Below are 26,989 nucleotides of genomic sequence, written 5' to 3'. Positions count from 1 at the left end.
TACAATACATGAATAGCTGCTGGCTGTAAAAGAGTTGCTGTCAAAAAAGTCCCCTGATCAAATAAACTTCAGAAACCATCATAAATATCTTTTTTGTTGGATATTTATAATATATATCAGCAATAAAAGGTTAAGATACTCCCTGAAATTATGAAACTTGTTTTCAACTCTTTAAGCTAATATATTCCAAGTTTTTTTGAAACTAAGAACTCTCTTATCACAGAATATCATCTGATAGCATGGTATTATTCCTTGGACCTCTATAAAAGAAATGTTATGAACTCTTGGATTTCAAAGGGATCCTAGAGCTGTTCATCTATTGCTTCCCCCTTCTTCTTTTTTGGTCATGCCACGAGGCATGTGTGACCCTAGTTCCAAGAAATTGAAACCTTGCCCCTTGCAGTGGAAGCGTGGAGTCTTAACCCTGGACCTCCAGGTCAGTCCCTATTCCTGCTCCTTCTATCTTTCCATCCTCTTTCTAACAAAGTGTTTGTCCAATCTCCATTCAGTCAGCTCCCCTGATGATGGATTTATTCCTACCTAAGTCATTCATTATCTGTTGGGCAGCTTAATTTTTAGAAAAGCATTCTTTTCATTGACCCCAAGTCAGACTTCAAATCATGGTTATTGTGATTTTGTCATCAAAGCCATACCATCCAATGTGACTAACCCAGCTCCCTAAAGTCTCAAAAAAAACACAAATCTCTCCAACCTGAGTCATTTATGTTGTAAAGCCTGCTTTCCTCTCAGTCCTTTAAGTTAAACCTTTTTTAGATTAGATTAAACATCTTTAGTTCTTTCAACTACCTCTGTTCATGTTGATTAATGTCTCTCACTATTGGAGGTCTTGCTTGATGGAGTCTCCTATACAATTAGATGCTAACCTGAGCAAACCACTCCAAGTGTGGTTTAACCGGAGGCCAGTGGGGGATTGCCATCTCCCTCACCCTGAACTCCACTTCTTTCAATCCCATGACTAATTTTTGAATGGTATTTCTCTCTTGACCCACTGTTGACCCTGCATCAGAGTACAACCTAATGTCCTATGCCTTTTTCACAAGCACAATAATTCAGCCATGCATGGAACATGCCTGCCTCATCTAGTCAGAATATAACCATCCTATATTTGGACATAAGAGCAGGGCCTTACAGCTATCCTCATCCACAATTTCCCCTACTGTGGATGTGTCTCACTGTCCCATCATCTTAATTTTGTCACTACATACATCACTCTATCCAACCCCAACTATGGATGTGGCCATGAGTGAGGAATGACATACCTCTTCTCTAACGAGGAGAGCAGAGCACTGCAGAGGAACGCCCATCATCTTATGTGGATTCCAGGTCACAGAGTTGGCCCTAAAGGAAACAAATCGGGTTAAGAGGGTGGCACCCATGACAGGCTCAGACGACCCCTTGTGAGGGGCAACAGGGCTCAGGGTTCCTGGCACTGTTTCTCAGACTCCAGCATGACAGCAATTTACAAAACAAGAGGGGACCCTTCAAAATCTACAACCTTTCCTTCATCTACAAAGAGAGCAGGCGAAGGCTGGCCTCTCTCTTCAGCTCCACGGTGGTCTGAGAGCTCTGAGTGACTGCGATCGGCCCGTCCAGGGTCCCTCCTTTGCCCACCACAGAGCAGGGCACTAGGGGGTCCCCCATGCCTTCAGTGCTCCCGCCTCTGACCCAACTGTAGTGCCCTGGGGCTCAGAGCAGTAGCTCATTCCGTGGCTGAATTCTGTACTTTTCCCAATCTAGTTCCTCCTTCTTTCCATTCAATGGATGACTAAATGTTCCAAATGTGTTCTTTTACAACAGCTAGCTCATACCCTGCTTCCGTCTCTTCTCTCATCCAGAGATATCCTTTTGGACCACAGAGAAGATACACTGTGGCTCCCATGGCAGCTTTCAGCCTATTTATCCCAACATCCTTGGTAAGCAGCATACTCTCTAACGAGTCACAGTGATGCTCAGCTCAGGGGCTTATGCTGTTTGAAACTCCTAAACCACAGTCCTGGCTCAGAGTCCTTTAATGATAAAAATTGCTATTATTATTATTATTTTCATCAGATATATTGTCTTAGCTGATGCTTGGTTTCCATTTCCTCCTCCACCTGGTACCATAGTTATTTTCTAGTCCTACTTATGGCTCTCTCCTCTTCCTTTTGCCTCCAGCCTAAGTTCCAAACTGTGGAGTATGGCTCACGGTGTCCCCACACTAGATCCCAGGCTACTCGCCCAGTCTGGAGTCCTGTCAGTTTCCTGAACTGCTTTTCATCACACCCCAAAGTCTGTTTTGTTCTCAGAAAATGCTATTCTCATGATGTTGGGTCTCCTGGTGCTACTTCCTCTTCCTGGAATGTCATCTCCTATGGCTTCAGTTGGTTTCATCCTATTGATATTTAATCTTTAAGGCCAATCAAGTATCATCTCTGCCGAGTTTTGCAACTTCCTTCAACTTCTCTCCTTCTCACTCACTGTGCTGCTCAACCCTCTTCCTCCTCCAGCTCCCAGGAGAGCAGCTGCTCACTTTCCATGAGTCTCTATGCCTATCTTCTGGGAGACCGAGGCATCCTCGAGGAGGGGACTCGGGAACGTGACCTTGGCACCCGCAGACTCACAGGAGGAAGCCGCGTAGCAGGACCACACGCAGCGGCTCCTGCACAGAGTTGAACAGTGCCGGCCCTCCTCCAGCTGAGTGACAGACGGGGCTCAGCCTATTCCCCCACTCAAGGTGTGAGGACCTCGGGAAGAAATGAGATGCCGGGAAAGATCGCATCCCTCTAGTTGATGAATGGCGGTCAGCAGCTGGCCAGTCAGGGAACACTTACTGGCCTGGGGATCTTATCTGAAGCGATGAATAGTCTGGCTCATTGTCTGGTCTTTCTGGAGCTCTGACACTGGCTGTCAGATATATTGGAAATGAGGAAAGAAGCCAAGGTGGTTCATGGCCAGATGGCTATACCCCTGGACAGAGGACTAAAAGACTTCATGAATAATAAAGAAACGGATATCGAAGAGCTGCTTCTAGGAAAACAGCTCATTGCTCTTTAGAATGAAACTGGAGTCAAGAAACCTGGGCACTGAGCAGCAGGTAAATTTTGGTTAAAAGAGGGGAGCTCAGGAGCCAGACAGTCTGAGTTTGCATCCAGTTCTACCACTTGCTAGCTGTGTGGCCTTGAGCAAGTTACTTAACCTCTCTGTGCCTAGATTCCCTTGTCTATAAAAGGAGAATAACAGGACATTGTTGGGGATCTCTTGTGGTCCAGTGGTTAAGAATTCACCTTGCAGTGCAGGGGAGGTCAGTTCAACCTTTGGTCAGGGAACTAAGATCCCACATGCCACAGAGCAACTAAGTCTATGTGCTGCAACTACTGAGCCTGCATGCAGCAACTAGAGCGCCTCTGCCCTGCAACAAAAGACCCTGTATGCCACATGCAAAGAAGACTCAATGCAGTCAAATAACTACATGTTAAAACATAAGAAATCATTTGGGAAAAGTGCTTGTAACCGTATCCAACACAATAAACAGTAACTAAGCCTGGCTCTTGCTACTAATTTCAACTCCATCATTTAGAGCTTTGTGACCCTGGGCTTATGTACACAGCCATTCGGCACATTCTATACGATTCTATAGCTGGATGCCCAATACTGACAAAATGCAGTTTTATCAGTAACAACACCAACTGGAGAAGAAAATAGCTGTTTTCCACGTTTCTGACTGAGGGTGTTTACTTCTACACAGCGGCCCATTTGTCTCTTTAGACTAGAAACTGTCAAGCCCCCCACTGACTGGTCCCTGAATTCTCTCAGAGGGGCTGCCTCATAAAAATGCAAAAAGATGCAGACAGCGACTCAACGACATGGCGTTAGCTGTTCATGTGAGAAATGTTGGCAATTTGTGAAAAGCAGCCTCAGGTTCATTTCAAAATGTTTTGCCTTGAGATGTTATTCCTCTGTGACTTTCAGTAAGTTTATAGAGAGCTGAGCCCCCTAGGGCTATTGGGAGACATTTCTCAGTATCCGCCTGTCCATGCCAAGCTCAGAAGATCTCAAATGAACTGATTAACTAGCCCCCTCCTCATCCTTCCAGATCTCTTCTCTCTCCTTTATTCTGGACCTCAATTCCTCACACCCCTTTTCCCCTATTTTCCTCCTAAACATTCAGCTCTCAAACCTTAGTGGTGTGATTTCATTCTCTTTCTTTCCTCTCCTATATCACTCTTTGAAGTTTTTTTTTTTTTTTTAAGTGCTGTATAAAGCATTTTATTCTGTAGTACTTTGGTGCTCAATTTGCATGTGTGTGTATGTGGATGATATATGAAAATCACTCGGAAATTTTTCAGCGTTCACATGCTAACTACATTTACTATTTCCTATGTGGCAGGCAATGCTCTAATTGATTCACATGGATTAATTTATCTAATCCATACAACAGTAGCCCTGTGATCTACACACTGTCATTGTACCAGTTTTATAGATGAAGAGACATCTTGCCCAAGAGCACATAGCTAGCAAGTGGGATTCACGCCATTGCTTGCCACAGGGTCCTTGCTCTAACGGTGACCTAATGCTACAGGTATCCACTGAAAACCACAGAGAGCCTGAAATGTTTCCTTTTGGGGTGTGACTGGCATGCTGCTGCAAGTCGCTTCAGTCGTGTCCGACTCTGTGCAGCCCCATAGACAGCAGCCCACCAGGCTCCTCCGTCCCTGGGATTTCCAGGCAAGAACACTGGAATGGGTTTCCCTCTCCTTCTCCAACGCATGCATGCATGCTAAGTCAATTCAGTCATGTCCGACTCTGTGTGACCCCATGGACAGCAGCCCACCAGGCTCCTCTGTCCATGGGATTCTTCAGGCAAGAATACTGGAGTGGGTTGCCATTTCCTTCTCCAACCTGTTACTTAGATTCCAGTAAAAAATGGAAACATCCTGGTGGTGGTTTAGTCACTAAGTCTTGTCCGACTCTTATGCATATACATATTGAAAAACTTCCCCAGGCCATTATGATATACTCCTAACACAATGGTGCTAGATTTCTGATGTAACAATTGAGAAAAGTGTTTTATATACGACAAGCTCATGTTAGCTTGATAAAAGACATCTCCCAAAAAATGTCCCTCACTATGTTCAACACGATATGCAAAACTGGAAAATCTGTCAGGGAGGACACTCTCTGGAATTTCTAAAGGATTATTAACAGAAAATATAGCAAGGCAAAAAGAGCACTATATATAAATCATACGTCAAAATTTTGTAACATCTGGTGTTCTTAGTGTAACTGGAGTGTGACTTTTCCATTGGACTGGCCAAAAGGTTTGCTCAGGTTTTCCATAAGATGTTATAGAAAAACCCAAATGAACTTTCTGGCCAACCCAATACATACACACAGAAAATATTTCAAAGGAAGTGAAGGAAGCAGAAGCACCGGCTCTTTAATAAATTACACCTGAAGAGCTGGTCTCTGATGACGCATTCTGCTCCAGGAAGCAGCTCTCCCAGGTTCATCTCCTCCTTCCCCTCCATATCTCTGTTTCCTACCCGAAGCATCTCTTCCCTCCACTCCTCCTGCCCCTGGTCCTCTGTGAAGCCCCAGTACCTCCTCCTCAGTCCTGGCCTCCATCTCCTCTTGAACCCAGAGTGGCCTTTCCAAAGCGCGGGAAATGCCACTCCTCTCTTCAGTTCAGTCAGTTCAGTTCAGTTCAGTCGTTCAGTCATGTCCGACTCTTTGCGACCCCATGGTCTGCAGCACACCAGGTCTCCCTGTCCGTCACCAACTCCTGGAGTTTACTCAAACTCATGTCCATTGAGTCGGTGATGCCATCCAACCATCTCATCCTCTGCCATCCCCTTCTCCTCCTGCCTTCAATCTTTCCCAGCATCAGGGTCTTTTCAAATGAGTCAGTTCTTTGCATCAGGTGGCCAAAGGTGGCCTCTCTTCAGACTCCCACTATGGCTGCTAAAGTAGGATCTCTCCAGTGTTTTTCCCCAACCCGAAAAACACAAGGGTCTCTATGCACAACAAGGGCTCGAACAGCAGTGATGCTCAGCTCAGGGATTTACCTTCATCTGGACTTGGCTCTGCAGGCAGACCCTCCGCTGAGACTCACTGGGCAGGACTTCTGGATCCTCCACTAGCTTCCTGGTCTCTGACACAAATCCATCTTGGTCTCCAACCAAGTCTGTCTGAACTTTCCCCAAGGACCCTCTCAAACCTCTGTGACCCTGCTCTTCACCTTAACGTTCTTCTTCTCCTTCTGCCTGATGAAGTTCCGTGCCCCCCTCACCCCATGGGGAAGGCTTCCCTTCCTTTAATAACCCTGTTTAGAAGGAGCAATCTGTCTCTTGAGCCTTTAATTCCTCTGCCTTGACCTATAATCCATGGTTGATTGCAGTCTCCCTACTAGATTCTAAAACCCTTGAAGACAGGCTTCCTAGCATATTGGACTTTGCGTCTACACTGTGCTTCATGCAGTGGCTTGCCTAAGACAGAGGGCCCATAACCAATGAACTGAGTTTCTGAACCTCTGGCCCTTAGGGGTGGGAGTAGGACTAATAATTGGTAATTTGGCAGGAGTTGTGCTGGAACCTTCAGCCCAAATGGGTTCTTCGAGGTACACAGCAGCCTGCTGCCAGGAGGGATTAAAGAAGGGTTCATTGACAGTGCCCAGGAGTGCCCGGTCTCCTGGCATCCTCTTAGCTGTCTCATCCCTAAATAGCTTGACCGTGCTGTCAGAGAAGAAAGGTGCTTTCTGAGAAAGGCAGGCGCCCAGGTGCTTGTTCCATTTTGTAATGAGGACAGCACTCTGGGATCCCTGTGACCAGAGGGCCACCTCTGAATCTGGGGGACAGGGATTCAAGGATTTCCTCCACTTTAGAGTGAGTCCTCGTGCTTGGAAAGTGGGCATGGCAACCCACTCCAGTATTCTTGCCTGGAGAATCCCATGGAGAGAGGAGCCTGGTGGGCTACAATCCATAGGTTGCAAAGAGTGAGACATGACTGAAGCAACTCAGCACACATGCATGCGAGTGAGGCAAATTTCTTTCTAAAAGTGCGTTCACACAGATTTCCCTTGGTCCTAAAATCTTCTTCACCAAAGAAAGTGAGCCTTTTGTTGAGAAGTCACCCAGATGGATTCTCTCAGGTCAATGGATGGCTGGGGAGGGTCCACTCAAAGCAGAACAATGGTCTCTTTTTTTTTTTTTGGCAGCGCCGTGCAGTACAAAGAATCTTAGCTCCCCAGGGATTGAACCTGTGCCACCTTCCATGGAAGCATGGAGTCTTAACCACTGGACCATCAGGGAAGTCCTGACAGTCCCTCATTTTTAAAAAGGACTTCTTTAGCTGTTTCCACTTAGTAGATTTACTTCCAACACAGCTTCAAGAATTCTGGCCACTAGAGAGGACTTTGTGTTCCATAATGAATGTTCTAAGCTTTGCTCTCAAATAAGAGTCTTCAGTACAAAAGCGTGTGGGTGTTTATTTTTCCAAAGCCCAGGGTATGTGATTTAGCGAGCTTTCAGGTAGTCATTGGTGGAGGGCACCCCTGGCTGGCTGTCAGCACTTGGAGCCACAGCTGGCATCAAAGATATAGAAACAGCCTCTCACGTTCTGTGCTGGTCAGTTTAAGGGGACTCAAGGATGAGAAGGTTCTGTACACAGGCCAATTCTTCTGATGGCATGTCAACTGAATTTTTGTTCCAATCTTCTAAACAAGCACTTTCTGGATGGTTCTCTCGTCTTCATTCTCTTTTCCTGTTTAGTTCACTCCTTCTTTAGCTTCTAGTTCCAGGCAACCTTCATGACAAGATGGAATTCCGATCAACTAACCAGAAGCAGAGACCTAAAGTTGGCTCCCCCTGGGAAGAGCCGAACGGGCACCTGCAGTCAGAGTGTGGGGCAGACTTGGGGACACAATCTGCTGACCTGGGCCTTGGCTTGTCTGTCTCGAGTTTTCTCCAGTCCTCCTTCTGCTAATGAGGCAGGGTGCCCCAGACTCTTCAGTAATCCCATGCCCTCCTTCCCCACCCATGCGTTCTCTGCATGTGGGTAGGCTTGGGTATCACACAGCACACCCTGTCCATTCATTCTGGCCTGGCTGCCCTGCGTGACCGGTGCTCTCAGATGCTTTCAAGCTCCATCAGTCTCCTCATCTCGGTGCAGAAATTGTGCTGAGATGTCCAGAAGTAGAGCCAGGGGGAATCTCCCCCTTGACAGCACCTGACGCCTTGGCTGGGCACGGTGGGCATTTGGCAGTCCTGGATTAATCCAGGCTTTCTCAGTTGCCTGGCATGTCAGGCTCCCTGCTATCCTTGACCTGCCATGTTGTGATGGGAGAACTGGGAACTCTGAGCTCCCTCTACACAGAGGGGCAGGAACCAAAGCCTGAAACCAATTCTGCATTATGTGATTCTTTTTCTTTCTCCTTTGGCCCTGAGTAGGCTTTATGCTAATCAAATATCACCTCCTTTGTACTTTGCAGCTTTTTCTCAATGGTCTCCTGCTTAGTCTCCTAAGTAAAGATGATTGCAGCATCCTTCAGAGCTCACCGGAAAGAACCATTATGGAGATGAAGCCATCAGGTGATGTTATCACAAGCAGGTTTCACTTTAAGTCAATGGGCCACGTTAAACTGCAAACCCCTTTTTCAACACTGATAAATTACAAGGTGCTTCTTTGCTTCACAAAATTATTTATCGGTTTCTTTAAAGCAATGGTTATTATCCTCTCATGAAACATGAGAGCTACCCATCTCCCTAGAAAACAGTGACCTGCCTGAAGCTTTTAGCAATTTTGATAGTTGTTGGTTCAGAGATCCCAGGAAGGTCATTCCTGAGTACTCTGGTCAACCACGGAGGCCAGTTAGGAATCTCTATGATCTTTACGTTTGAGAGACATACAACTTGTGTTACTTGGATAGGATTTGATGTCTCTGCTGCCTACACAAAATACTCATGTATTTATGACCACACAAGGCAAAGCACCCAATCACTGACAGAATGGGCTCACCTGTACACCAACACTTCTTGGACATTGGGTGTAATTTGCTTTTCACATATAGCTTTCACACTTTACGTTGTTAAGGAGAAAAATGTGTGTACCTCTCCACGCCGCTCAGTTTCCACTTGTGTTTCCGAGACATCAGTAATCCCCCACCCCAAGCTGCCTGGAAAAAGAAGGGCATACAAAGAAAAGATAGTGTTTTTTCATTGCCTGGATTTCTAGGGTTTGGTATCTTTCAGAACAGTAAGCATTGCTTGGCGTGAAAGTTATAGCCTCAACCCCAGATAACTTGGGAATTGGCACTAGACTTCCAAAGGTTAAGTTGGGGGGCTATTCTAAGGTCTCAGGCTCCATCCCACACTTATATGGGTGTAAGAAGCTGAACACTTCCTCAGTCTGCATGAAAAGGAGAAAGATCCTTCCCAATCCATCAGCACCGTGCTTAGTTCTAGGGAGGCTAATCATTTCAGAACTAGAAGTGCTAATATCTCCATAGTTTAGACTAAAAATGATGAATTAAAACCCTTTAAACAACTTTCACATTGCAAGGAAAACTCTTTCTGACAACTCTGAGTGCATATTATTAATATAAAGCCAAAATTACCTAAGCTAGTCTACTCAACAACATAAACCTCTTGAACCAGAATGGAAAGCAACTTATGCTTCCTTCGTTGACAAAGCCTCACAGTGGAAAACACATCAGCTGAACCAAGCATGGAGCTTAGTGAAGATGTGGCACTGATTGCTGATCTCATTGTGGGTCATTAGCAGTTTTCAGAGAATAACTGATATTTGAGCCACACTTAGAATTATATTGATTTAAACTTAAATTCCATTAGTTTGTCCTTCTAAAAGTTGACATCTGTTTTCATTTGAAAATGTCTTGATGAGTGCTCCCCATTATTTCTTGGTGTGACTAACTGTGGAGTCAAAACATCTCATATATGGCCTATCTTACTAGCTGACCATACACTGGAAATTTAGTGATTCATATTTCCTAGCAAGTTGTCAAGTCTATTTTCCTCCTCAGTTATACTAGTTTCTGACTTGAGTTGAATTTTTTTATCCACTGGCTCTCCTAGATAAATGAAACTCCTGTTTACTCTTTTGATCATTCTCATAACGAAGGAAGCTTTGCATGTATGTGAGACTTTGCACGTGTGAGACTGTGTGTGTTTGCATGTGTGTGACTGTGTGTATGTTTGCATGTATGTGTGTTTGCATGTGTATGACTGTATGTTTGCATGTGTGTGTGTTTGCATGCGTGTGACTGTGTGTGTTCCTCTGTGGACATTATGACCCAATGAACCAAGAACTAAGTGCTCAGCTCAGGGGGTCACAGAAATGAGAATATTATCCTGTTGGGGAAGTTAAGACATAATCAGCCTTAGATTGTTTCCAGCAAATGTCGTGTACTGAGTCATGTACTACATTGTCTCTGTGATCTTTAAAAGCTTATCTATCATCATTCTGGGAATAAACTACTAAAGTAGAAAACAAAATAGAATACATTTCATTCCATGAGCTCCAGGCACAAAATGTGCAAGAACATTTCAGTGGTGGTGCCTCTGGGATACTTACATCCACGTGCATCCAGATCTTGTACTTTTTGCAGATGTCAGCAACCGCTAACAGGGGGTCAAAAGCTCCATACACAGTGGTCCCAGCCGTGGCGCTCACAAGGAAAGGGACAAACCCCTATGCAAATGAGAAAGCCCCAAATAATGTAAACCAGCAGTCCAAGGATTCTTTTAAAAAGCTGATTTTAAAAGGTGGACATTCTCCTCCTATCTTACACATCTGTCTTTTCAGAACCACCAGAAGTGTTTTGGCGATACCTTGGAGCCTAGTAGGAATGATGTTCACCCTCTAGATCTGAGTTCTCCAGGCCATTCCGTTGGCTCCGCAGTTGCCTCATGAGAACAGACACTCTGGTTCTCAGAAGAGGCTGCACTGGGCCCGGGGGGTGAGTAAACTTGCTGGTGCCCACAAATCTTTGGTGTATTCCAAGGAGAGTTTCTGACCTTCCCCCCACCCACCCACCCACCCACTTACTTTCCTAGTCTTCCTTTTTCATAGCAGGGTCTCTGAACATAATAAACCTCCTAGAGTGAGCAGACAATAGGAGGAAGGGAAGGAACTCTTACCTGCCCATTATTCCTCGTTGGAAAGTCCCTAGATAACTTTTTTGGAGTTTCAGAGGATTCACTTGGGAGTAAAAAATAAGCCATGATTTTATCCATTTAAATTGACTTAGTCTGTCTGGCCATGGCTAAATGAAAACTGATAGAAATAATAGGCTGCTGATGAAAAATGACCAAAGAATGTCACTCAGTCGTGTCCGATTCTTTGCAACCCATGGCCTGTAGCCCGCCAGGCCTCTCAGTCCATATGGAATCCTCCAGGCAACTGGAATAGGCAGCCATTCCCTTCTCCAGGGGATCTTCCCAACCCAGGAATGGAACTCGGGTTTCCTGCATTGCAGGCAGACTCTAATGTCTGAGTCCAAATGAAAACTGATAGAAGCCCAAATGAAAACTGATAGAAATAATAGGCTGCTGCTGAAAGATGGCTGAAGAATGCCTCAAAGAGGGTGAACAGTTACTCCATAAAGACATGACAGGCCCTGATGTTACAGAGTAAGTCTTTAGGTGGCAGCAAAGGTTTATGTGGTTACAAGTGGTCCTAGGACCAGAATAAGGGGAAAGGATCCTGCTGCCACTTTGCAGGGGAGCAAAAGGCCTAAGAAAACGAATAATGATTTCTGAGATCCTAATAATAAAATTCATGTATTATGTCGTTAAACTGGGAACTGCAGATGAGATCTACTAAAAGCTCCAACCTGCAAATTATGCAGGGATGTAAATGACTTTCTAGAGCTTTGTAGGAATTTTCAGCAGGTCTTCAGAACGTGTCACTTCTTAAGAAAAGTACTAAATGGCTTCCTGAAAAATAAGGTGTTTGGAGGGTCAATAATTTCAGTATGTGTCTTGGCAGGAAACGGTCCCTTTCAAATAACCACACACAGTAACTCCCATATGCTAAATTAGCTTCTAGGGATTTTCCATTTGTGAATGCAGTCTTTCCAGTGAATCTGTTTAATGCCAATCTTCATCACACAGGAAAACAAGTCCATTGGAAACTGCTACTACCCTTGGGTTACTAGAACTGGTTAGTGTAATTGTGTTACTATAATTGTTAGTACCACTGTATATAGTATTTACTCAGTAAATTAGACTTTTTCAAAGTAAAGCCCATCACTCAGAGAAATAAGTAGTGACTGAATGAAAAATTCCACGTACTCTTTACAAATACAACAAAAACACTTTCTCTAGTGGATGGAAACAGAAATACATACCCTCAGCTTGTTATGGGCTGCACAAAACTCCCTTCAAAAACTTACTTTTTGTTTGGCTTCAAGGATCCTTCTTTCAAGGTCAGACGGGATCATTTTCCCTCTGAAAGGAGAAGCAAATATATGTTTGCTTTGAATAATTTATTTTGTTGCCTTTACAAAGAGTTGCAAGGGGGTAAAAGTTCAACCTTAAATGATTGCTAATAATGACCAGTTAGAATCATTCCTTGGCTGTTTCCAGAAAGAAAGGCATTTCCTCCCTGAATGACACTGGACTGTCATTTCTGACTTGCTTAGGAGACACCTGACCTCACTGTCCACGTGTCTCTCCACTCTGCACAGAGCCTGTTTTATAGGTCATCTTAGTTAGAGCAAACCTGTTCTGGAGTGAGACATTTGGCACTGAAAGCAGATTTAGAAAAAAGATTTGTATTCCAAATCTTCCAACAAACAGACCTGCAGTTGCACACAGAGATGAAATGCCAAGAAGAGAAAATCCACTCTGAAACATCTGAATGAAAATATTACATCCAAAGATACCCAGTTACATTCCGAGAGCTAAAATCACAAAGCAGACCAAGAACTCGTGGGCTCAAATGTCAAACAGGCATCGGAGAAACATCCTTTCACCTCCATCCTTTCATCCTTTCCTTCCTAAAATAGGAACACGTAGTGCTTTAGTTACTGTACAACCCCACTCTTGGACGTCTCTGGTGGTCCAGTGGTTAAGAAGCCACCTGCCAATGCAGGAACATGAGTTCGATCCCTGGTCCTGGCAGATCCTAATGCCCCGGGAAAACTAAGCCCATGAGCCACAACTACTGAAGCCCACAAGCCTAGAGCCCATGATCTGCAACAAGAGAAGCCACTGCAATGAGAAGCCCATGCACTGCACCTAGACAGTAGCCGCTGCTCGCTGTAACTAGAGAAAGCCCTTGTGCAACAACGGAGACCCAGCGTAGCCAAAATAAATAAATTAACAATTTTTTTTAAACTACTATTATAATAATCAAAGGAGTTGATTTCTACAAGAAGTTAGAGGCGGCTAGATGTGTGATCTTAGTCAAGTCACTTAATTTCTCTGTGCCTATTATGGCCATACCTTAGTGATAATATTACTTATGGAGTTATGAGGGTTATATGAGTTAATAGATGAAAAATTATTTTTAAAAGTGCTTGGCATTTAGGAAGTATTCCAGAAAAGAGCTTTTATTGTTGAGGTTGTTATTTGCATTATGACATTCCTACAGCAAGACTCTGGAGGGAAAAATCAAGCAAAGGACAGAGGAGCTAACTGTACTTTACTGGAGGCGGGAATGATTTTTTGAACCAAGAGAGATATTCTGAGGTTTCTACACTGGCTAAACTTGCCCCGCTGGGGTCATTGATCAAGGCTTGTAAAAGGCAGTTTGGAAAAATAAGTGATGGGAAGGAGGTTGTCACCATAAGCAGCTGGGAATGCTACTGGCATTGAGGGGACAGTAAGTGAGGTTTGGAATGTGCCATTAGATTCATAGTCTTTTGTGGGGATCCTTGTAATTTTAGGTAGATATAGAATTAGATACAGAGCAAGCCATTAGGCTACATCTTTACCGCTTCTAGTGTTGTCTTGCCTAAGCTTTCCTGACTGAAATATGCTATCTTATTTTAAACTACTTTTCTCACTTTTGTCCATTTTATAAAAGTAATCTGGGCATAGTGGGCACTGCATCTTCCACAATTTTCATTTCAGGCTGAAAAAGAAGGTACTACATAATGGTTGGCATAGAAAGCAGAGGTTAGTCCCTCTGCTTTAAAAAGTATGGAGAACCACTGAGTTTTGTGAAGCTATTTTCCAGAGAAAGGCAGTTAACACATTATTGACCAGAGACCTATGAATGCCATAGGTGTTAGTTTCTACAAAAATCCCCTGGTCAATAAAGCATTAAAATGCAATTAATTACCTGGCAACCGCAATGGACACATCACCAATGATTAATCAGTTGGACTGGAGTGAAACAAAGGGCATTAAAGGTTTATTTGGTGCTGAGGGTGTGATTCTAATCTGAGCAGCCCACCTCTGGGGACTTCCTGTGGGATGGACCTCTGAAGGAGGGACAGAAGGAATGGAGGGGCAGGCTCGTGGCGGGGGTGGGTGGGAGGGGAGGGGTGGAGAGTTCTGGAAGGCCCTTCACGCCCTACATGTCTCCCTACACTTCACAGCTTGGCCTGGGAGCATTCCTGAAAGCTGTGATTTTATTTGCAAAAAGTGGAAACAGAGACACAGACATGGAGATCAAACATATGGATATCAAAGTGGGAAGTGCAGGGGATGAACTGGGAGATTTGGATCGACATATATACACTACTGATATTACGTATACAACAGATCACTAGTGAGAACCGACTGTGCAGCACAGGGAACTCTACTCAATGCTCTGTGGTGACCTAAACGGGAAGGAAATCCCCCCAAGACAGGATGTATGCATATGTAGAGCTGATTCACTTTGCTGTATAGTAGACACTAACACAACATTATAAAGCAATTATACGCCAATAAAAATTAACTTTAAAAAAAAGAATTGTTCTACCCACCTGAAGAAAAGAAAAAGAAAGCTGTGATTTTTCAGCCTCTCTTAGATCTGGCTATGCTAAAATACCTTGCACCACCATGATAAAAACAAAAGGTTCACATTTCAGGGGAAATTCAGGTCTTATATTTACCTTTGAAGCTAAGTTTTGAAGTACTTTAAAATTGCAAAGGTGCTTTTGTTGATAAACATAAAATTGGGAGAGGATTTTCAGAAATTGTTTGCAAGTCTCAAATGTTACCTAGTCTACCACAACTAACCTCCTCTGCCTTGGAGAGTTCTAGGGAGGCTGACTTGACAATTGCTATTTGCTCACTAATCATATCTAGATATTTTGTTAACCCTTGGCAGTAAGACCCCACAGAGAAGCCACACATAGGGAACATCAGAATTGGGAGGGGCCCAAGACCTCTTTCTCGTTTTCTCAATGATTGTCTCATTTCCCAAATGAGGAAACAGGACAAGACAGTTGCCTGTGTGACAGCCTAGGATCAGGTAAAACCTGGCTGAAACGAGAAAGTAAATGCCAAGCTTCCAGAACAAACTCAAAGGGCCAAACATTAGGAAACCTCTTTGCAAATGTTGTTGTCTTTGAAGACGATAAGATAAATCCTTTGTGATGACATTTAGCTTTCAAGAATCGGAGGTGTCATTCACACCTGCTGGGAAAGCAGTAATGAACGTATGCGTGCAGGCCTGCTAAGTCGCTCAGTCGTGTCCGCCTCTTTGCAGCCCCATGGACTGTAGCCCACCAGGCTCCTCTGTCCACAGGATTTTCCAGGCAGGAATACTGGAGTGCGTTGCCATACCCCCCTCCAGGGGATCTTCCCGACCCAGGGATAGAACGCATGTCTCTTACGTCTCCTGCACTGGCAGGTGGATTCTTTACCACTAGCACCACCTGGGAAGCCCAGTGGACATATACTCTGTCCCATTTCCACATGAACGCAGGGAGAAGGGACAGCCTTGTCAAGCCATCAAGTCCAAGTATTTGCTTCTCACAGAGTGGAAAGCTCTGGGTGTGTCCTTAACAGAGAGGCTCCAGACTTCTCCAGGCATCCAGCCTTCAAGCCTGTATTTGCTTTGTCCACTTAGGAACCCAGAGCCTGGCACACTGCAGGTGACAGATGGACATTTGTCGGAGGTATGTGACTAGAAGGCAAATGCTTCACCCCAGGATAATATTAATATGCTCATTTTATCTTGGTGACTGATCAGAGAGCTAGTATGGGAGACTCTATAGACAAAACTTTTCACCTTTTCAGTGATCTTAGAATTGGATGACTCTGCAAAATTTTGCATGCATAAAAATCATGATGTATGTCTTCAAAATGCATATTCCTTGGCCCTGATCTTAGGGATTTTGATTCAGAAGGTCAGTGATAGGGCCCTGTAATTAATTCATTCTACAGATATTTACTGAAGACTCACTATGTGCCTATTAGGGTTGCTGGGGCACCAAGGTAAACAGGCCAGTTTCTACTCTCCAGGGCTTACATCCTAACAGGGGAGACAAACAACAATAAGTAAACAAACATGCATAGCAATCCGCATTTCTAACAAGGAGATTGTGGCACAGGCAGACCTAGGTCCACATGTTGAGAAACATTGCTTTAGAAATGGAAGTTTTATCCTGGCAGGTATTTCCATAATTGTATAACATACTAGCCAGGCACTTTTCACAGGACCCAGGGTTTTGAGCCATCACAGCCATAGGGCAGCTAGCAGAAGGAGGTCCGGACACGACTGTGCATCCCCATCTGCCCACGTGCTGTGAGAGGAAGAGAGTCTCCAAGCTCCCCAACAGGTTCCTCCGAGGATTAGAAGCTGTCTGGCAGCCGTAGCTTTTCCAGACAAGCATCTTTTCATGCAGGGAAGCTTTAGATGGCAGCTATTGCATCCTGTATGTCTGGTTTAGAAGTATTTCCACAGCAAAATGTATATCTTTTATCTTTAGGCATGCAGCAGCCTCTAGGCACCCAGTGAAACAGTGGCTGATGCTCTGTCTGCTATTCTCTGTCAGGTGCCAGTGTTTAAGAAAAAAACTGCCATTAAAAGGGAGAACTATTGAACCAAACTGCTGCTTTGGATGAGGCAGTTTTACATGGAGATTCTTGATATTGATAGTCTTTTAAAAATGTATATGATGGAGACCTTTGTAGCCATGTAGTGGTTAAGACTCCGTGCTTCCACTGCAGGGTTCACAGGTTTGCCCCCTGGTTGGGTAACTAAGATTCCACATGCCATGCAGAGTGGCCAAATAAAAATATTTTTAAAACTTTAAAAAGCAAAGCATGTCATAATGGATTAAAAAAAACTAAGCATGAAAAATAAATATTAAAAATTCATGTGATGCTCTAGTTGTCATCTATACAGAAGTCAAAACCTTATGTTGTACACATGACATTTTTATAACTATGATAAACCAATACTATCTCAATAAATTTAAAAACAATTTTAATCCATATGATGCTATTGGGTCAGAAAACTTGATGAAGTTGCCTGGGCAAAATCCCACACTGCCAGCTAGAGCCACCAGCAGGAAGAATCTTCTCTTTGTGGAAAGAAGCAAATGACACAGATTATACTGTACTATACAGATTCACGGCTATCTTCCCATGGCTGTGAAGGGGAAAATGATCTTACCCAAAGGAGCATGTTACTGGGGAGTGTGGCACTCTGGGCAGATCACAAATGGGGTGCTTGAGTCTTTGGTGACTCTGTTCATTGACCCTGCTGAACTATAATAATTCTGTCAGCCTACGGGCTGAGAGCTTAACTCTGTTCACAGAGATTTGTGTGCAAAGAAGAAAGCATGCGTGATCCTTCCCATTAGAAATTGCCTAATGTTACTACCACTGTTAATAGCAACAGCGCCCTGCAGTGACAAGAAATTACCAGTTTTAGAAGCAGTCACTGCACTGTGCCTTACTCCTGATCTCTGCCCCTCAGGTCAACTCCACAAGAGATTCATTACTGTGTAATTTAGACTTATTACTAGTAATTTAGGTAAGTTAAAGGGAACTCTGAAGGGAGGAGCAAGAAATGGAGAAATCAAAGAAAAGTGAAATTTGACATTGATGCAGACTATTATTTAATCTATCCACCCTATTCAGATTTCATCAACTGTCCCAATACTTTCCTTTCTGTTCAGTTCAGTTCAGTTCAGTCACTCAGTCGTGTCCAACTCTTTGCCACCCCATGGACTGCAGCATGCCAGGCATCCATGTCCTTCACCATCTCCTGGAGTTTGTGCAAACTAATGTCCATCGAGTCGGTGATGCCATCCAACCATGTCATCCTCTGTTGTCCCCTTAGAGCTATTTTTGCCTCCTGTCCAAGTTCTCAGGTGTCACTTGGTTGTCACCTTTTTAGTTCCCTTTAATCTGGACCTTGTCCTCATCCTTTCATTGTTTTTCATGACATTGATATTTTGATGAGTGTAAATCATTTGTTTTGCAAAATATTTCTTAATTTGGGTTTATTTGACATTTCTTTGTGATTAGATTTAGGCAATGCATTTTGGACTAATGTGTGTGGGGCTTCCCTGGGGGCTCAGCTGGTAAAGAATCCACATGTAATGTGGGTAGACATGAGTTCTATCCCTGGGTTGGGAAAATCCCCTGGAGAAGGGAACAGCTTATGGCTCCAGTATTCTTGCCAGAGAATTCCAACAACTGTATAGTCCATGGAGGGTTGCAAAGAGTCAGACTCAACTAAGCGGCTTTCACTTTTAGGGATTCTCTGGTGGCTCAGACTGTAAAGTGTCTGACCACAATGCGGGAGACCTGGGTTCGATCCCCAGGTCAGGAAGATCCCCTGGAGAAGGAAATGGCAATCCACTCCAGTACTCTTGCCTATAAAATTCCATGGATGGAGGAGCCTGGTGGGCCCATGGGGTCACATGGAGTCCATGGGGTCACAAAGAGTAGGACACGACTGAGCGACTTCACTTCACTTCAATGTGTGTAATACTATAATGATTTACTGGTGGCTCAGTGGTAAAGAATCCGCCTACCAATGCAGGAGACATGGGTCTTATCACTAGGTCGGGAAGATCCCCTGGAAAAGGAAATGGCAATCCACACTAGGATTCTTGCCTGGGAAATCCCACTGGAGCGAGGAGCCTGGCAGGCGGCAGTCCATGGAGTCGCAAAGCATAGGATACGCTTTATCGACTAAACAGCAATATTGTAATATTCATTACATTCAACAGGTAATATTAACATTAAATTCCATCCACAGAAAGAAAGAGAAAGGTAAAACAAATATATCAGAATGCTAATGACTAGTGAATTTGGGTGCAGAGGATGTGAGAGTTCTTGCAGTTTTTCTTTGGTTGAAATTATTCACAAAACTACAAGGTTAAAAAAAAGGCTGGATGAGTAAATGCCTAAGAATCTTTTTAATGCTGAGGGTTTCTGAAATGAAATCCACTGGCAGCTGCCCACCCCTCCCAACAGCCCTCCTCCCTAAACCTCTCCCCTGCCCTTCCATCACCACTCTTGCTCTCTCCCCTCTGTCTCCTTCCTGTTTTATAATGTAAGATGATTTCAGACTACTTGTGAGCTCTTCAGAGGCAGTTCCTACATAATTTTAGCCAAAAGAATAAGAAACTCACATAGGAAATTGAACCTCAGCTATTTTTTCCATATAATTCACACTTCACCTCTAGCAGACTCTTCCCTGAGCAGTTAAAGATGTCTTAAGCCCCCTTGGGCTTCCAGGTAGCTCAAACAGTAAAGAATCTGCCCGCAATGTGGGAGATCTGGGTTCAATCCCTGGATTGGGAAGATCCCCTGGAGAAGGGAATGGCAAACCACTCTAGTACTCTTGTCTGGAGAATCCCATGGACAGAGGAGCCTGGTGGGCTACAGTCCATGGGGTCGCAAAGAGTCAGACACAACTGAATGACTTCCATTTTCTGTCACCTTGCCTTTCTTTAAGCCCCCTTCCTTAAAACAACCCAACTCAAACCACTTTGGACTCCATCCAGCTTCCACCCTGCTTCCTCCCCTTCATGGCTCAACCTCTGGAAACATCTGGCATTTCCTCCTCTCCACTCACCCTTGAACCCACTGCAAACTGCCTTCCAGTCTCAACCCTCTATTGAAACTGCTCCTGCCAAGCTCACCAGCCACCTTCTTATAAGGAGAACTGAGAGGCAGATGTTGACCCTCATTTCATCTATTGGTGGCATTTGATGCAGCAACCACTCCACAGGCTTCCCAGGTGGCTCAAACGGTAATCTGCCTGCAATACAGGAGACCCAGGTTTGATCCCTGGGTCAGGAAGATGCCCTGGAGAAGGAAATGGCAACCCACTCCAGTATTCTCGCCTGGAGAATTCCATGGACAGAAGAGCCTGGCGGGCTCACAATGAGGGGTCACAACGAGTTAGACACGACTGAGCAACTAATCCTTTCAGCTTTCAGCCACTCCTAGAAACACTCTCACAGCCCTGGGTCCTGATTCTCCCCCACCTCTGGCTGCCCCTCCGTGGTCTCCACGGCAGCTGCTCTCGCTCCGCCTGTCCCGGACACGTGGGTGCCCCTGACTCTCGCCCAGGCCCACTCTGCACGGCTCCCATCACACATCTGACCTCCAGGCTGATGCTTCCGTTGGCCACCCTGACACCTTCACTTGGACGTCTCATAAACTCTACAAACTCAGCATCTCCACTTCAGGGGGCGAGGGGGATGGTTCCTGGCTTCGAGAATAGCACTGCGTGGACTTAGCCAGGAAGTCTGGTGTTCCCTCTCCTCTCAGCTGTCAACCTGCACACCACCCCCCATCCCCGGGTCAGTCAGTAATTCCTGTCAATTCCAGCACTTCCTCTCCACTGCTCCTCTCCAGGTCAGCCCACCCTCCTGCCGACAGGACCTCTCCCCATTTGGGTCATATACAGCCAGGGAACTAGGATTATGCCTTATGCTTTTCTAGAGCCTGGTGACATGGTAAAGTAATCATACATATCTCTCTAATAAATTTATATGAATAAATAAACGGTGAATTGAGTAGCTTCCTTTTAATTTAGAGGAACTTCTTATTCAATCCTTTTAAGACTGAATGTATTTTCTTAGATTTTAACCTCACCTTTATCCAGAGTACCTAAGAAGTTTGGGTACTAGATTAAGACAGGGAGTTTTCCTAAGCTTTCCAGAGCTCTTTGGCTCAGACTCTGAGCTGATGAGTTGCTGGAGGCATTATTTACCTTCTGCTCCCTAAACTGTCCCCCTCCTGTAATCACTCCATCAAGTTCACACAATCTGTGGTGCCTGGAGGGATGACACCTCCATAAATCAGTTCTCAACCCGTTGGCTGCTGCTTAAGTGCCCAGATGATAAATGTCCTTCTGCACCTCCTCAGTGCAGAAAATTCTGGTTGATTCAGCAAGGTTTGGATTCAGTCAAAGACTGTGAATGCCTCTGCGTCATTGAGGAACCACATCCCAGGACTCCAAGCAAGAGGGAAAAAGAAACAGCAAAGACCAGCAGCTGGCAAAAAGGCAGGTTTGTGCCCTACAGGTCATCACCTGTTTTCAGACTTTAAGGTGTATGTACACAAACTGCAAACTGCTAACCAACAAGGGTTGCAGATTCATGCTCACCTTTCATCACATTTAATCAGAATCACACTGTCTGTTCCAATGCCCAAGGCTGCAGCTCCCTTCTTGAGAGAAAAATGGCTCTGTAAAAGAAACCATATCTGTAATTAGTTGCAAATAAAGTCAAGATCCATTTCCTTGGCTGTTTTTCTTTTTTCCTTTTCTCCTTTTATTTCTAACATGTCCCTCCAAAGCCTGCATTGCTGATAAAAGATGGAATCCTTCATTTAATCTTTTTTTTTCAATTGTGGTGAAAGGTACATAACATGAAATTTATCATCTTAACTATTTTAAGTCTCTAGGTCAATGGCATAAACTATATTCACATTTAATGAATGTGAGCAACCGTTTGAGCAACCATCACTACCATCTATCTCCTGAGCTCTTATCATCTTGCAAAGACTGACACTCTGTATCCATTAAACAGCAGCTCTCCATTTTTTGAAAACTTCTAGCAAAAAGACTATCAGGTATCACCACAATGATAATCTATTCTTCACTCAAGAATTTGTGGAAGCATCCCTGGTGGCTGGCTCAGATGGTAAAGAATCTGCCTGCAATGCAGGGGACCTGAGTTCATCCCAGGTCAGCAAGATCCCCTGGAGAAGGGCATGGCAACCCACTCCAATAGTCTTGCCTGAGAAATCCCATGGACAGAGGAGCCTGGCAGGATACAATCCATAGCATCACAAAGAGCTGGATACAATTGAGCAACTTTAACTCTTCCACTTTTTATTTTTTCCTGTTAAACAAGCTGAATTAAATCTCCCTATTACAGGACTTGTCAGAGCCTTTAATAGGAAAACACATGCGGCAGGTATCCAAGGTAGATCTGTTTTGCTATGATTCTTGCGTTTATTTGTCAATGGAACCCCCTTAGCGAGAAGCACTCGACTTGACCAGACCATGCACAGCACAGGAGAACAGAGGCTCCTTCAGGCTGGATGGTCCAGCCTTCTCTCCAGCAGTGGTTCCCAAACTGCAGGACACATCACAATCTCCTGGAGCGCTTGCTCCTACCATTCTACTTTCTATCTTGATGAATTTGACTACTTTAATACCTCATGTCAGTGGAACCATACGGTAATTATTTTTTGTGTGTGTGTGACTGGTTTATTTTATCAGCACAATAGCCTCAAGGTTCATCCATTTTGTAGCATGTGTCAGAATTTTCTTCCTTTTTAATGTCAAATCACATTCATTTTAGACTTCCCAGGTGGTGCAGTGGTAAAGAATCTGCCTGCAATGCAAGAAGAACAAGAGATGTGGGTTCGATCCCTGGGTTGGGAAGATCTCCTGGGTTAGGAAATGACACCCAGCTCCAATACTCTTGCATGGAAAATCCCATGGACAGAGCAACTTGGTGGGTTACAGTCCATGGGGCCACAAAGAGTCAGACATGACTGAGCAACTGAGTGTGCATTGCATATTCATCTTATGTACACACAACACTTAGTTTTTCATTCATCTGTCAATAAACACTTGGGTTGCTTTCACCCTTTGCCCTTGTGAACAAGGCTTCGATGAACATGGATGGATAATTATCTCCTTGAGTTTTGTTTTTAACTCTTTTGGCTATATACCCAGAAATGGAAATGCTGGATCATAAGGTAATTCTGCTTCTGAGGAACTGCCATATTGTTTCCTTAGCAGCTGCATTTTCCTGTCTCACTGGCAGTGTACAACAGTCTCAGTTTCTCCACACCCTTGTCAATGGTTGTTGTTTTCTGTTTTCTGGTAACAGTCATTTTGGTAGGTGTGGGGTGATACTTCATTATGATTTTGCTTTTTATTTACCTAATCATTAGTGATGTCATTTCATGGACTTACTGGCCATTGGTACATTTCTTTGGAGAAATGTCTATACAAGTTCTTTGCCCATTTTTGAAGGGGGTTGTTTGGATTTTGTTGCTGCTGAATTCACTTGGGCTTTTGCATGAAGATAACAAGATCCTGGAAATTATTTTTTTAAAAAATTGCTAGGTGGCTTAGTGGTAAAGAATCCACCTGCCAAGCCAGAGGCACGGGTTCAATCCCTAGGTTAGGAAGACCCTCTAGGAATGAAATGGCAACCCATTCTAGTATTCTTGCCTGAAAAATTTCATGGACAGAGGAGCCTGGAGGGCTATAGTCCATGGAGTTGCAAAAGAACTGGACACGACTGAATGACTAAGCAACACACAGTAATCCATGCCAATCTCACACACAAGGCATCAGAACACAGCAACAGCCTCCAGCAGCTGTGTATTGCATGGCTCCCAGACTTATATTTTGCTACTCAGATTATATTCACTTTTTTTCAAGTCCAGTGAAATTATATGCCCTCAAGGAAGAGAAGTTGGCCTGAAACCCAGCACTCTTTCATCCCAGACTCACTGGAGGGGCTATTTGTGGTGGAGATGACTGTCCAGCCCAGGGTGTGATCAGGATGGAGGCACCAGTCACTGGCTTGAGCAAACAGTGCAAGTAGAAAGACCACCCTGATGAGAGGAATCTTTGTGATTTTGGTTATGGATTCTGGCTAAGAATCTGAATCATTTCAATGGCTGTAATCACTGTGCATTCTGAAGAGCGGAGAGGATCCAACCTTGCCCCGCTGTACTACATCTTCGAGCAGCCTCGTACTATTAAATACAGGTCATTAAGCTGTTCAAAAGGAGAGCTGCTTCCTCAGTTTACATCTGCAAAGTGTGGCTGCCTTGAATTTTAAATGATGGCTCCAGAGTGTGCTCTCCAATGTATGCTTTGGACTTCTTCGAATTCTCAAATGTGCAGCCTAGGAACTGGTAACACACATACTTCTATGTGTGTGTGTGGGTGTGGCTAATAAGCAAGAAGAAATCACATTTATAACAGTAGCAAACACTATAAGTCAATAAATGAGGTGTTGAATAGAGGAGTTTTAGAAAGCCCAGTGCAGTAAACAGTAGTGATGGGAAGGAGTCCCTAGTCTCATTTTACAACCTCAGGAAGACAATGTGGACAATCATTACCAAGATACCTGGGAACTAAGAAAGTTTAGTTGTATTTGGAAAGAAGCATGGCTTCCCCACCAAAAAAAAAAAAAAAAAATATTCTCTCTAACGTAGTTACTGGTTCCTTGGGTGACCCCCAAAGGAAGACACCCAGGGGAAAACGGCCTAAGTGTGCTCCTACCAGGGAGGCACAGAACGGAGGTGCCAGCTGCCCTGCTGAGCAAGCACACACACCCCAAACTAGGCCCCTCAGTGAGTGAGCTTGTAAGCACTGTTAAAACCCAACACAGAGACTTGAAAATTCCCTGAGCAGACAAAACCAGGGTAGTCAGACAAGCAAAACTCAATTTATCCGATTTTGCAAGACAAGTGAGGCCCACTTGACAGGTCGCTTTTCAAGGATGCCTCTGAAAATCATGAGACTTAAATCATTGTCCCCATTTACAGGGGCTTCCCTGGTAGCTCAGCTGGCAAAGAATCTGCCTGCAATGCAGGAGACCCCAATTCGATTTCTGGTTCAGGAAGATCCACTGGAGAAGGGAACGGTTACCCACTCCACTATTCTTTGGGCTTCCCTGGTGGCTCAGACGGTGAAGAATCCACATGCAGTGTGAGAAACTTGAGTTCGATCCTGGATTGGGAAGATCCCCTGGACAAGAGAAGGGCTACCCACTCCAGTAGTCTGGCCTGGAGAATTCAATGGACAGAGGAGCCTGGCAGGCTACAGTTCATGGAGTCGCAAAGAGTCGGACAGGACTGAGCAACTCTCACTTTTCATTTTCTCCCATTTACAGGTGGGAACTATGAACCAACTCCCTTTCACTTCAGAAAATTTTAATATTGTAACCAAGCGCTGTGAGGAATCAACCGTCAGTCCTCCACATTATATAAGCTGCTTTGTAACAACGACCTCTGAGCCACGTTGCTCACGGTTTGCAAGGTATCTTATTGATATGTGTGCCATAAACTTTTGGGCTTCCCAAATGACTCACTGGTAAAGAAATGCTTGCCAATGCAGAAGACGCGGGTCCTATCCCTGGGTGGGGAAGATCCCCTGGAGAAGGAAATGGCAATCCACCACAGCATTCTTGCCTGGGAAATCCCATGGACAAGGAGGCCTGGGGCACTACAGTCCATGAGCTCACAGAGTCTGACACGACTTAGTAGTAGCACCATAAACATATACTATCAGTGATTCACTGGTTTCTGTTTTTTTTTTTTTTCTCCTGAACTTTGACAGCCCTAAACAGCTAAATGGCACACTGAGGATAAATAAGAGATCTGATGCACCGGTCAATGAAAGGAAGTAGCCTTGTCTGGTCTTTAATGAGGAAGAATGGGGATTCTCAAGTGAGGGGCAATTACCGAAGATAATTGATCACTGTACCGAATGCCACACATTTAAAGGAAAAACACACACCCAAATAGGAAGCTTCAAGAAGGGGAACAAAGGCATGGAAAAGAAAGTTAGGTACCAAACACTAAGTCCACTTAGATTTTCAGGAGAGGGGACAGGGAAATAGTTAAATGCTATCTACAAATACGGGACTTTCCTGGTGGCTCAGTGGTAAAGAATCCACCTGCCAATGCAGGAGACACAAGTTCAATCCCTGGGTTGGGAAGATCCCCTGGAGAAGGAAATGGCAACCCACCGCAGCATTCTTGCCTGGGAAATCCCATGGACAGAGGAGCCTGGCGGGCTACAGCCCATGGGGTTGCAAAAGAGATATGACTTCACACTAAAAAACAACAAAAAACATCCACAAATAGCCAGCGACCTAAGAGAGAAGGAACTTAAGAGGGGAAAAAAAGAGACTACATAATGAGGAAGAAACAGTAAGGACAGCTTAAATGGCAGGATGCCCTGAGCCTGTGAGAACACCAGGAGAAACATCTTTACTCCTTGGCACCATGTTGAACAGAACCCCTTGTAGATACAGAGCAGAGCACAGTATCCTGAAGGCTGAGGAGCCTGGGAACCAGGTATCTAGAGAGAGATTTACCTACCAGTCACCCTTGGATTTGATCCTTTCTTACCAATATAGCCTTTCTGTTTGTGAGAGGAGTGAACAGTATGTGTGAACATGTGTGTGTGTGTGTGTGTGTGTGTGTGTGTGTAGGCACACAAATCAGAGGTGGGTAAATTATGTATCCTTACACGTCACAGATGCCCAGCAAAGAAATCTTGAAGCCCAGCCTATGACTGAGCTGGAACCTGCTCCTTTAGCCCCTCCTCTTGCCCTGGAGCCCCACCACCACCACCAGATAATGAACCAGTAGCCTTTCCCTGTCCTTCTGCGACCCCACACCCCTTCCTGACCTCCCTCGTTTGCCTCCTATACTGTCTCAGACAAGCTGGTCACTCTTGCTCCTGCTTCTGCTCATCAAGTGGACTAAAACAGCACCCCGTTTTGGAAAGCACCTGATGGACAAAGGAGCTTGTACTGTGGGAGCCCAGAGTACAAGCTCATTGGTTT

The 26,989-nt window shown here is 44.6% G+C and overlaps 1 protein-coding gene across 1 annotated transcript in view; it reads right to left on the bottom strand.

Annotated features, from left to right (window-relative positions):
- Positions 1 to 26,989, bottom strand: part of GAD2 (glutamate decarboxylase 2) — a 61,601-nt gene that overhangs the window by 12,657 nt on the left and 21,955 nt on the right. Inside the window, exons 8-12 of the mRNA XM_065919572.1 lie at positions 21,541 to 21,620; positions 12,410 to 12,464; positions 10,588 to 10,704; positions 9,105 to 9,169; positions 1,281 to 1,359 (exon numbers count right to left, since the gene is read on the bottom strand). Of these exons, the coding sequence (XP_065775644.1) occupies positions 1,281 to 1,359; positions 9,105 to 9,169; positions 10,588 to 10,704; positions 12,410 to 12,464; positions 21,541 to 21,620 (396 nt within the window). The remainder of the gene's footprint in view (positions 1 to 1,280; positions 1,360 to 9,104; positions 9,170 to 10,587; positions 10,705 to 12,409; positions 12,465 to 21,540; positions 21,621 to 26,989) is intronic.

Source organism: Muntiacus reevesi, chromosome 2 (assembly GCF_963930625.1).
Source record: "Muntiacus reevesi chromosome 2, mMunRee1.1, whole genome shotgun sequence".
Classification (NCBI taxonomy): Eukaryota; Metazoa; Chordata; class Mammalia; order Artiodactyla; family Cervidae; genus Muntiacus; species Muntiacus reevesi.
The sequence above is the reverse complement of the archived record's forward strand: the minus strand, read 5'-3'. Positions and strand labels throughout refer to the sequence as shown.